Source organism: Sminthopsis crassicaudata, chromosome 3, assembly GCF_048593235.1.
Source record: "Sminthopsis crassicaudata isolate SCR6 chromosome 3, ASM4859323v1, whole genome shotgun sequence".
NCBI classification, from domain to species: Eukaryota; Metazoa; Chordata; class Mammalia; order Dasyuromorphia; family Dasyuridae; genus Sminthopsis; species Sminthopsis crassicaudata.
The window spans coordinates 9,307,260-9,318,826 of NC_133619.1; the positions used below are offsets into that span (position 1 = coordinate 9,307,260).

General features: G+C 60.7%; 1 protein-coding gene across 1 annotated transcript in view; it reads right to left on the reverse strand.

The window, feature by feature from the left end:
- Positions 1 to 11,567, reverse strand: part of SNED1 (sushi, nidogen and EGF like domains 1) — a 72,331-nt gene that overhangs the window by 7,981 nt on the left and 52,783 nt on the right. Inside the window, exons 16-27 of the mRNA XM_074297966.1 lie at positions 11,101 to 11,214; positions 10,256 to 10,429; positions 9,075 to 9,188; positions 7,722 to 7,835; positions 7,406 to 7,519; positions 5,945 to 6,058; positions 5,496 to 5,792; positions 4,745 to 4,928; positions 4,283 to 4,395; positions 2,887 to 3,168; positions 1,147 to 1,291; positions 65 to 153 (exon numbers count right to left, since the gene is read on the reverse strand). Coding sequence (XP_074154067.1) covers positions 65 to 153; positions 1,147 to 1,291; positions 2,887 to 3,168; positions 4,283 to 4,395; positions 4,745 to 4,928; positions 5,496 to 5,792; positions 5,945 to 6,058; positions 7,406 to 7,519; positions 7,722 to 7,835; positions 9,075 to 9,188; positions 10,256 to 10,429; positions 11,101 to 11,214 — 1,854 coding nt within the window. The remainder of the gene's footprint in view (positions 1 to 64; positions 154 to 1,146; positions 1,292 to 2,886; positions 3,169 to 4,282; positions 4,396 to 4,744; positions 4,929 to 5,495; positions 5,793 to 5,944; positions 6,059 to 7,405; positions 7,520 to 7,721; positions 7,836 to 9,074; positions 9,189 to 10,255; positions 10,430 to 11,100; positions 11,215 to 11,567) is intronic.

An 11,567-nucleotide genomic window follows, 5' to 3' on the forward strand; every position in this document is an offset into this window, starting at 1 on the left:
GGCATGGAGGTAGCCACGAGCCTGGGTCACGGACAGCCGCGAGCGAGCCCTCCCGGACACTTACGCGATCTCACGGTGACCGACTTGCTCGGGACGCTGACGCTGCTGAATTTGGCGCTGATTCTTCCTCTGCCATCCACCAGCTCAGTGAACCTGGGAAAGAAGGGAGCCCTGTGAGGTCGTAAAGGAGAACTGGGCATTGATTCATTATCGTCCAGGGGGACCCAGGAATTCTCTGGGCAGCTTCCTCTTTGTCAGAGCAGGCGGGAAAATCATCCTCCAGACCCGAGTTCAAATCTGGCCTCAGACACGTAACACTTCCTGGCTGTGTGACCCTGGGCAAGTCACTGAACCCCAACTGCGTCAGGGAAAAAAAGAAAAGAAATGGTCCTCCAGTGATTCTATGAAGAGAAACAGGAAACGCTCCTGCAGTGGGGGCAGGGTCGCCTCGCTCTGCCCAGTCCGTGATCAGAGCCAGCTGAAGCCTTTTTCCACACCAAAAGCCCCTTAAAAGCCCCTTCCATTTGTGCTTTGGCTCGTGGCCACTCTCCTGCAGCAGTCCGAGGGATGCTGAGCCCCCCAGTTCCTACTACGCTGCCTTCAGAGAGCCCGGGGGTCCAGCTGATCCTCCCCGCTGGCCGCGGGCACCCCGCCTCAGGCTCTGTCTCGTGCTGCAGTCCCGCAGAGAGCCTGACGCGTCTCCGAGCCGAGGGCGAGGACCCGGGCCCAGAGAGGGGACGTGGCTTGTCTTGGGTCACACGGGCTTGGAGACCACGTCCCGCATTGCAGGCGAGAGCCCGCTTCGTAAGAAATGTGCATCTGGGCGACATCCCCGGTGGCAGGACCCGGCGCTCCTCCGGCGATCAGAAGGACATGGCGGCAAGGCGCGCACGTCTTATGCAGGGGCTCTGGGGGACGCTGCTGGGCCCGCGTCGCAGGGCGGACCTTCCTCAGACACCCACGAGTCTGCGGCCCGGACTGCTCGGCTTTCTCTGACAGAGCCAAGGTGATGGGGGAGCCTGCACCGAGGTGGCACGAGGCACGTGGAGCGCTTTGCAAACCCTCAGAGGGTTTCGGGCTTGGTCACTGTGGCGAGGAGAGGGGACTTGGGAGCCGAAGCCGTCACCCGGGGCGGAGGCGTCCTACCTGGGGGCCTGGGACGGCTCCTCCAAAGCCTCGCGGTCAGCCAGCAGCCGGAGATCAGGCAGGAAGGAGGGGGGCAGTCTGTTCCGTAGCACCCTGGGGGGGCCTCCTTGGCTCCATCTTCTCTCGGAAGAGCCGTCCCTCTGTGCTGCAGAGAAGGCGAGCAGAAAGAAGGCCCTGACTCACGGACCCGGCCCTGCCCAGCCCGTGGCGAGGGGCCAGCCCTGGTCCTTACAGGGGAAGGGGGGGTGCCTGGTAGGGCTGTGAGTTCCTGCGGGCACTGAGAGCAGGCACCGAGAGCGGGCACACAGGGTAGACCTGGACGCGAGCCTCCTCGGGCAGAACCAGGGATGGGTTTCAGCTTCTCCTCAAAGTGGTTCACTACACTACCCTCGCCCCCAGCCCACAGGTTAACCACCTGGTGTGAGCTCTGTCTCCTCATCACTATGCCATTCTGTGATATCCTTAGGTTCTCTTTCATCAACCCTGGTTTTGGCTTTTTAAAAAATCATTGTTTTTCTTTCTTCCTTTAAAATAGATTTTTATTGTTGTCTATCATTTCTACATCCTCCGAATTTTTTCCCATATTCCTTCTCTCCTCCATTCTAGAGTGCCTCTCCTTTAAAAATTTTTTTTTTTTGAAAAAAAAGCATAAAAAGAACTTCATTTTTCAAATCAGATGAACTAATTTAGATTTCTTGGCATTGTACGGCACAAATGGGTCACACGGTTGTCCATTGGTTTCCTCCCATTTTCCCTACATGTCTCGGACATCTCTGTTGGTCCCTGGTCCTGCCTCGGCTCCTGCAGTTGCTCATTGGCTGTACATCATAGGCTACTCCATCCCACCACGTGCCCGTTTCTCCATTTCTTCTACCATATACCGGGCTTGAGGAATCCTCAGGCTCTCAGCCCACCCCTTTATTCCTCGCTTTACCCTGGGTCAGTTTTTCCCATTTACACACCGATGTCGGGGTCCCTGACAGATGTGCCCTGGAGCGCGGGAGGGGGCTCAGGTGTCCCCGAGGACAAAGCTGGGATTTTCTCGGGACAGTCATGGCTGCCCGAGCTCTTCATCGGGGGACTTGGAGACCTCTGGCATCTCGCAGAACCGTGAGACTCCCCCCTAGGATGCGCCCCCCCCAAGGGATCGCAGACATTTAGGGAGACTTGCTTTACAACCACAGCCCCGGGACTTCGGCCACACAGAACTCGGCTGGCTCTCCCATCACCTCTTGCCACTGTAATCAACTCTGCCACGTGCAGGTCAGCCCAGAAGCCCGGCCAGTTCCACTTCTGGGAGATTAGACACGGGCATCCCGAGGATGAGAGATGCCCTGTGCCCTCGCTGGGATGCCTGCTGCCTGCCTGCCTGGCGAGCTGCCCGGGCGCATAACACGGTACCCGAAACCTTTCCAAGCTAGCTCCACTCGGACACGCTCCAGGTTCCTGGTCAGACTGTGACTGTCTGAACTTGGGACACGGACAAGCGGTCACAGCGTCTGTGATAGTTTGCCTGTTACCCCTAGAAACGGCGGACACTGGGCTGGATGGGAATTTGCTGAGCTCGGGTTCGGGAAGTGTCAGATCCTTCCTCGCTCAAAGACTGCGACGTTTTGATCGACCGTCGTAAGCGTAACGTTTCATGTGCTAGGCTCAGTCAGGGGGTGCCATGTGGGGGGGGGAGGTCCCTGCCCCAGGGGCAGCTCTCCCCCCAGGTCAGGGCTCCCGGTTAGAACTTACAGGTCACGATGTGTAGGTGGGCAGGGTCGCTGTGCATTTGACCTTGCTCCGTGTTCTGTACGGCGGTCACCGAGAGCCGATACCTCTGACCCGGCTGCAGATCGCGCATGGTGTAGGAGGTCAGCTTCCCGTTGGGGACGTAGCGGCTCTTCACGCTCTGGCTGGTGGTCACGTTGATGATGTAACCCTCCACAGGAGTCCCCGGGGGGGGCTGTTCCCAGACCATGTGGGCAGAAGTGGCCGTGACTCTCGCAGCAGTCAGGTTTCTGGGAGAGAGGGGACCTGTCCGAGGCATCGATGTAAGAGAAAGGGAAGAAGGAAAACCATCGTTACTGAGACCGGTAATGGCCGGCATTTACACGGCGTTTTACAATCCTCATCGCATTGGATCTTCGGAACAATCCTGCGAGGATGTCTGTGATTGTTCCCATTTTACAAATGAGGAAACCGAGGTAAACGGCGTGGAGCGGCAGGGCCAGAATCGCACGGCCAGTACGTGTCCGGGGCCGGATTTATACTGTTTTTCCTGAGTTTGCTGCTCTATTCCTTGCTGAGATTTCTTTCGGCAGGAACAAAACGGTTGTCTCGAACACCTGCCTCCTCCCACTTGTGCCTCGTTTGAAGCTAGAGCTGGCCCCTCATAGCCCCCTTCCCTCGGCGGGTGGGCGGTCACTCCCAGCACCCCCTGCTCTGCAGCTCGCCGGGTCCGCCTTCCCCCCCTAGGAGGGGTGCTGCGGAAGGGGCTCTTTGGAGAGTCAGCCACCTGGCTGCCGGGGGACCGGGGCAGGGGATTTCCTCTTCTGGACCTGTTTCCTCATGTGTAAAAAGACCTGGTTGGCCTGGAAAGCCCCCCGAGGTCATTTCCAGAAGTTCTAAATCTTGATACAAAAAACGAATTCTCCGGGCTCGCGGCACTCCCTGAACGGAACACGCCGCTACCAGGATTTGTTCCCAGGGCCACAGGCCGGCCCTGCCTGACTCCAGAAAGGGCAGACGAGGTCCCAGACCCTCCCGGGACACAGAGCTTGGGGCTGAGCTAGGATCAGGCTCTTCCCTCGGGCAGAGGCACAACGGGGACATTTGTCACAGAACTTAAAAACTAGCCGTGGGTATTGAATTGCTGGAAAATTCACAAGGGTTTTTCTTTGAGATGCATCAAGTCATTTGTATTACAGAAAAAAACCCAAGTCTAAGCCATGAAGTGATGGTGACCCACAGGGATGTCGCACTCCAAACCCTGCCCCAGGGGTACCAAACTGCTTTTGTCCTGCAGCACGGCCGGCTCCGGGACGAGAATGTGTCCACACGAGACCCCAGGCCCTTCCAGAGAGCTCAGAGCGGTGGAGGGGGGAGACGGGGCAGGGGGGCTGATCCCAAATCCAGTTACTGTACTCACGAGTCCACACGTGGAAGGGGGCAGTGGCCAGGCTCTCGGAGGGGTGGTCCTCGGTGCCCAGCCCACTGAGGGTGGCCACGTGAATGATGTACCTCTCTCCCGGCAGCAGATCCCTGAGGAAAGCGGGAGAGAGGATGAGGAAAGGGGCTGCAGCTTTTCCTTACCAGTTCCCGTTCTCTTCCCTCTCTATCCCCTCAGACTTGGGCTGCCCCTTGCCGATAGCTTTTTTCCATTGCTTTTTTATCCCCGGGGCCGAGAGCGCTCGTGCCGTTGGACACAGGAGGGCGATGGTGTGGCTGTTGGCGTGATCGGGCAAGCCGGGGTCTAACGGGAAAGGGAGGATCCATCCCGGTCCTCCCCAGGCCAAAGCCCCGAAATACAAACTCCTACGGATCGCGTGCGAGCCACGGCCAGCGGAGGGGCCTGCCGTTGTCCGAGCCACGCGTCCGGTCGCGCTCTCACCAGAACGTGTACTTGTCCGTGGTGCTGTCCAGTTCCACAGCGTGGTCCTCCTGGTCCCCAAGGCGGCGGATGGACACCCGCACTTTACTGACGGTGGAGTGCTTGACCTTGTGGAGAGCCCACTGCACCGTGATGGACGTGGCCGTCACGTTGGCGATCTCGAAGCCCTGCACGGGCCGAGGCCCTGGGGGGACGAAGCGTCCGTTGGGGGGTGCCCGGGACTCGGGCGCAGCCCTGTGGGAGTGTGGGCCGCATCGCACCGAGCGCCGTGTCAGCACACCTCCCCCCTTGGAGCGGGAGCTCCCCTCGTGCTAGCCCTGGGCCCGATGCCCCTGTGCTCGCTGACTGACTTCGGGCACCCCGAGCCCCCGTGCCCGGAGATGGCGTCTCGGGGCGTGCTGAGGCTCTCCCCGGCAGACTGTGGCTGGGCTACATTTCGTGGGGGCCCCGGGGACGCTCGGCCTGTGGAGGGGACTCGGGGAGATGGGAGAGTTGTCCGAAACGTTAAGGACGCCACGTGGCTCTTGTACAGCCCGAGAACGGACCTGGGCCCAGGGGGGAAAAGCTGGAAAGGGGCAGATTTCGGACTGACGCGGGGAAGGGGAGAACAGTGAGAAAACTTCCCAAAGTGACGCTGGCCCGAGGGCGACGGGGGCTTGGGGAGCCAGATCGCCTGCCCCGGGGGTCTCGGAGAAAAGCTGGGGCCGCAGCCGCGCCCTCTGACCTTGACGCGCCCCGCCCGGTCACTCACGCGTGCGGGTGACGAGCACCACCGGCCTGCTGATGTCGTTCTTGTTGTTCACGTTGCGCTTGACCGAGAAGACGGAGATGTTGTAGGCCTTGCCCGCGGCCAGCGCCCGCAGCTGGTGGGCAGAGTGGCTGCGATCCACGAAGTCGGTGCGTCGGTAGGAGCCGTCGAAGGAGGCGTAGGTCACCGCGTAGCCGTCGATCGTCTGCTTGGCCGCCGGGTCCTCGGGGGGACGCCAGGAGATGGAGACCCCGCTGTCCTCCACCCTTTCCACCTTGAGGGTTGTGGGCGGCAGCAGCTCTGGGTGACGCGAGGACGGGAGGAAAGCGTAAGTTGGGGTGGGAAAGACCCGGCCCGCCCTGCCTGCCCGCCCCATGGCTCCTGGAGACCGGCTGGCCCGGCACCCCCCTGGCTCGGGCTTGTCCCTCGGCCTGGGCCCGCCCCCCTCCTACCTTTGGCACAGTTTCTGCCGGTGTAGCCCACCTTGCAGGTGCAGCTGTGGGACCCGTTGCTGGACAGACAGTATCCTCGGCCTCCACAGGGGTTGGAGAAACATGGATCGCTCGCTGAACAGGGAAGGGGAGGGAAGTTGAGGGGGAGCCCGAAGCCATCACCCCCTCCGGGGCCCTGGGGCCGGCGCCCCTTTTCAATGCCGTCCCCCTCGCAGGTGGGGCAGCAGCCAGCAGACCCTCTGTGGCCCGGGCCGGCGAGCCGCTGTCTCGGGTCCGTCTCATCTGAGCTCCACGGCCTGAGAGACAAGGACCCGAGCACCGGCTCCGCTCGTTCGTTTTTGGTCGATAAGGAAGTTGTTAAGCGGCCGGGCGGGGGGGGGGGCGTCCAGGGGGAGCACGCTTTCTGTCTCTGTGCCCCCCTCATGGCCGGGGACCGAGGATTCCAGTCCCTCCTCCTGCAGGTGAAGAGGCAGGCCTGAAGGGGGAGCCCCCGGGCCCCTTGGCCGGGCCGGGAATCCTGAGGTCGCTTTCTTAGAATCACAATTATTAAAATAGAAAGAAAGCAAGTAGCTGAGCTGGAGGTTAAGATCTCCAGCTCGTCTGGACCCGGCCCCGCCCAGTGTAGCTGGAGGAGGGTCTCTGGGGTCGTCGGGCTCAGGACATTTCACGGGGCAATCTCTGGGTCCCACCGGATGGCCCAGAGCCACACTCTGGGGTTGTGATGGGGAAGAACGGAGGTCTGGGGCTGACAGTCATGGGGACAGATCTGGGGGGGGTAACAAAGGTGATCCAGCACTGGACGGGGACCTGGGTGCGAATCCCCACGTGACAAACTCCCAGAGCTTCGGCTTCCTCCTTGGCAAAATGGGAGGCCCTGCATGTTCTACCCATGTTCCTGCGGGGCAGCTGGGACAAATCGGGATGTGAAAGGCCATTGTCATCCTGAGAAGGCAGAGGAGCCCGGGCTAAGCTGAAGCTCCCGGGCGGCTCCACGACGAATCGGACCTCGGCGGCCAATCGAGACTCGGCGTGCGGAGAGAAGGGCCCCCTGCCCACCCCCACTTCCACTCTCTAGAACTTCACACCCGAGCCTGGGAATCCAGACTCACGGAGGAGGAGGAGGAACGGGCCAGATGAGGAGGATGCTGGCGCCGGGGAGGACGCGGATGCTGGGATGGCTGGCGCAAGGAAGGGGGCGGGGAGGGAGCCTGAAATATGTCAATGGGGGGCTCCAGAAAAGCCTTACGCAAGGCATTCTGGGCCATCTGCAAATAAGAATAAAAAACTGCGTGGGGCCCCCCGGAGAGGCAGTTGCATTATACCCATTGTAGAGATGGGACAACAGCAGACTGGGGAAAGCCGAGCCTGGAACTCGGGCATTCTCATCTCCGCGCTCGAATCCTGCCGGCCGGAAACCAGCTCTCGAGTTGGGCCGCCAGGTCCCAGCTGAGCACATCTCACCTGTCTCGCAGTGGTAGCCAAAGAATCCCTCGGGGCAGACGCACAGGTAGGAGCCGCCGTCGTTCTCACACTCCCCTCCGTGCTGGCAGGGACCCGAGTCACAGGCGTCCACTTCTACACAAGCCCCCCGTCCACAGAGTCATTAAAGCGGCGGGGGGGGGGGGAGGAGCCAAGGGGAGAGCTGCAGGAGGAGGGGGGGCTCTGGGAGGAACAGCTCAGCGCTCCGGGGGTCTGGAAGGTCAGTGCCGGAGGCGGAGCAGAGCCAACAGACACGGCAGAGCCGGGGACCACAGGGAGCGCTTCCAGGAGGTCTCACCTTTTTCACAGTGGATTCCGGCAAAGCCATCGGGGCAGCGGCAGACGAAGGCCCCCGGGAGGTCCCGGCAGGTCCCCCCGTTTTTACACGGATCCGACTGGCATTCGTCCACGTCTGTTCAGAAAGCAGGAGGATGGACGTGGTCAGCAGTGCTTTGGCAAGGAGAGGACTTCTCCCTTTCCTGCCCTGGTAGTGATGGCGGCAGAGCTGGGGGCAGGGCATCAGGCCCCACCCTGGCATGAGGCGCCAAGCCCCAGAGGCGTGACTGGCACGGTTACAGGGCAGAGGTGCCCTCGAGGAAGGCCTTAGAGACATTTCGGAGCAAGGGCCTGAGGGGCTGCTGCCTCCTCCAGACCAGCCCCCCCCCTGCATTTCAAACTTAAATGGGACCCCGGGGACAGCCATTGCCTCTCCCCACTCCCCGCCCAGGGCAGAAGCCCGTGCTGAAGAGGGGGCCAGAGCCTCCCGTCCCCCTGAAGAGCCTAAGACTGGGACTCCGTGGCCCCTCTGTCTAATGACAGGAACCTCGGGCTTTCCCCTTGCCCAGGGAACAACTGGTCTGAGCTTTGCTCGGTTGTTCACGCCACGAGAAGCTTCCAGGGACCATGGGGAGGTCATGGGAGGAAGAGTCTGAGGAAGGAGGGGGGCTGCTGCTGTCTGCTGGGGGGGGCTCGGAGCCCAAAAAGTAACCCCCCCCCTCCGGCAGAGATGCTCGTCCTGAGATCTGTGAGGCAAGGAAGGAATGGGCCTGGAGGAGGCCCGCACCCGCCAGGCCCAACTGGCCTCAAGCAAAGTTGCCCTGAGAGGAGCGGCCAGAGGCCGGCCTGGAGCCGGCCCCAGCCGGGGGCAGCAGAAGGCCCGCTTGCCACGGGCGGCCCGCCCACGGTTTTCAGGGTCCCTCCTGCTGGTCATTTTCACTTTGGACTCTGATGCCCTCAGTATGGGGGGCACTGCCAGGGCCACACAGCCAGGACTGGTCAGAGGCAGGGCCGGCCCTCGGTGCATCCGGCAATGTTGCCTCACGGCCTCACTGGCGCCGTTCCCTTCCCTCTGGGCAGCGGAGAGGACTTGGTCATTCACAGTTCGAGGGACCCCTCAGTGTCCAGGGCCCGGGTTTTTTGGCCACCACAAAAATGCTTCTGGGAAGAGTGTGAGTAGAGTCCCCATGGAGCTCTCTCCATAGAAATGGCTGGCCAGAGAGATGTACAGCGGTGTGTGGGGACGTATAGATAACCTGCACTTAGAGCGCTATCCCTGTGACCTTGCTTTCTCTCATTGACCTCCTCGTGATGTCACACCTAACAGTGACCTTAGACCCACGGGTGCCAGGTCAGTGCCAGGGGACCCTCTTACCCAGCTCGCAGTGGGCTCCCAGGTACCCCGAGCCACAGACGCAGAGGAAGCCGGCGATCCGGTCCTTGCAGGAGCCTCCGTTCAGGCAAGGCTGAGATTCGCACTCATCGACTTCTAAAAGACGCCGGGCGTCGATGGGGAGAGGATGGGGAAGAAAGGAGGGAACGTTATCTTTGGTCGTTAATTTGCTCTGGGGCAGTCTGGCCCAGGGAGAGTGCTGGCTTTAGGGGCCACAGCTCGGATGGTCCTGGGGAGGTCCCGGCCCCTCACGGTGGAGAGAGATCTCTTGAACTGTAAGTTGGAGAGAAGGAGCTTTGGAAGAGGGATTTTCTTCATTTGGGAATTTTCTTATTCTAATCATACATCTCTTCCCCATCCTCATAAGGAGGATTTTGGGAAAATCCGGTAAAAACCTTGAGAAGCCAATGAGTGTGAAGGAATTGTAGCTGTTAGTCTGGAAGCCGACATGACATCGGGGCTCGCTGGAGCAGATTGCCCCTAAAAATGGCTTCAGTCCCCTCTGCGGCCGGAGCGGCCATGCAGGGCTCACCACCTTGTGCACAGCTGCCCTGCTCACTCTTCCCCCAAACCATTCGTGGGAGGCAGGCATGAAAGGCACCATGCCGGCCAATGCACGGGTGGGGATCTCGGGGTTAAAGACTCAGTGGGACGCAGCTGCATGTGAAAAGGGCTTTGATGGACAGGCTGTCACTGTGATGTCCACTCCTTAACGAGACATCTCTGTGAACCGCAGCCGCCCGGATATGCTGGGAAGAGATCTGGAATGGGAATCAGGACTTCGCCGCAACTATGGGAAAGTCCTTTGGTCTCTCGGGGCCACGTGCTCCTCATCACCAGGAGGAGGAGTCTGCGTGACGTGAGCTCTCACGTCTGTCTCATATCACAGACAAGATCATAGATTCAGAGCGGGCCCTTTCATCAAGTCAGTGATCCCATTTTACAGATGAGAAACTGAGGCCCAGAGAAATGAAAAGCCTTGTCTTGGGTCCCACAAGGTGGAGTCTTCCCACTTTAGTCTCGTATACCCACTATTGGGCCCTGCTCGCCCTGTCACATGGCTCAGAATCAGCCAGAGCAGTGAGGGAGGGTCTAGACTCGGGGTTCTCCAGCCCCCCCCGATTTTCAGGGAGACCCTCAGCACGGTCCCACGGCCCAGTCACCGTCACACTGCGGGGGCTCGCTCCAGAGGCCGTGCGCTCTGCACACCCTGGGGTTGTTCCCGGAGCTGAGGACGTAGCCCTGCTCGCACTCGTATTCGGCCAGGGAGCCCATCTTGGTGGAGTTGAATCTCACTCTGGTGTTCTTCACTGAGCTGGGGGTACCGCAGTCCACCTCTGAGAGCCGCGGAGAGCGTGGCCGGGGGGAAGAAAAGCCACAGTTACTTCTGAGAGCACTGCGGTCACTGGGGAGAGAGAGTTCGGAGCCCGCGTGATCGGGCTTGGGAGAATCTGGCATCTGATCACCCACGTAATGTTTGGGTGGGAGAAAAACTAAACAAACCACCCGGGTTTTACCCTGAGGAGGGCTCACACTCGGAGGGCAGCTCCCGGGGCGCAGGCTCTCCTGGGGACGGGGCTCACGCCCAGCCCCTCCTCGGCCTCCCCCCCCTTCTGGAGAAGGCCAAGGAAGCTTGGTCCCAGAGTGCTGACCTGGAGCAGTCCGGAATGGGGGCGATTCCATTACCAAAAGGCATCTGGCTCCCAAGGAGGGAGGGCCTCGGAGGGAGAAGCAGCCCCAGGGACAACGGACCCTCGGAGCAGATTAAAGGAAGTGGAAGCTGGGACCCCAGCCTGTGATTCCTGCTGCTGCTCCCCCATCTACAGAGGGGCTCTCGGGGGAGTGGATGCCCATAGTCAAGGGTGGGCTTTCTGCAGGAGGCTCCTCCCTGTACTGCCAGCTGCTAGCACCTTCCCCTGAAGATTGCCTCCCATCCATCTCCTCCGCATCCTTCTGTGCACCATGCAAGGTTCCTACCCGGAGGCACAATGCTTGGCTGGTGTCTTACCCAATTGGCAGCGTTTCCCAGTGTACCCGGCACGGCAGCGGCAGGTGTAGTCTGTGCCCAGATCATTGCAGGTGGCCCCATTTTCACAGGGGCTCATGAAGCAAGGAGAGGGAGCTGGAAAGAGAGAGCCAGAAAGCACCTGGAATCCCCCAGCCTCACTTAATGGCCTCAGTAAGGACTCTCATGGGCCACGGCTGACATAGACCTGGGGGATGGCGGGCAAAGCTGGCGCTGGAGGATGCAGCTTGGTGCCCATGGTTAGCCTGGAACTCCCGGCTGCGTGTGCGTCCTCCCTGCCAGAGGATTTTGTTCCCCAGGCAGGAGACAGAGCTAAACTTTGCAAACATTCCGGCCTTTGCCTTCTTCTCTGACCCACGTGGCAGCGATCTGAATGGGCCCAGATCCAGTTTGTGAACGACGCCAGGGAGGAAAGGAGGGACTCTGAATGGCAGAACTGGGACCCCAGC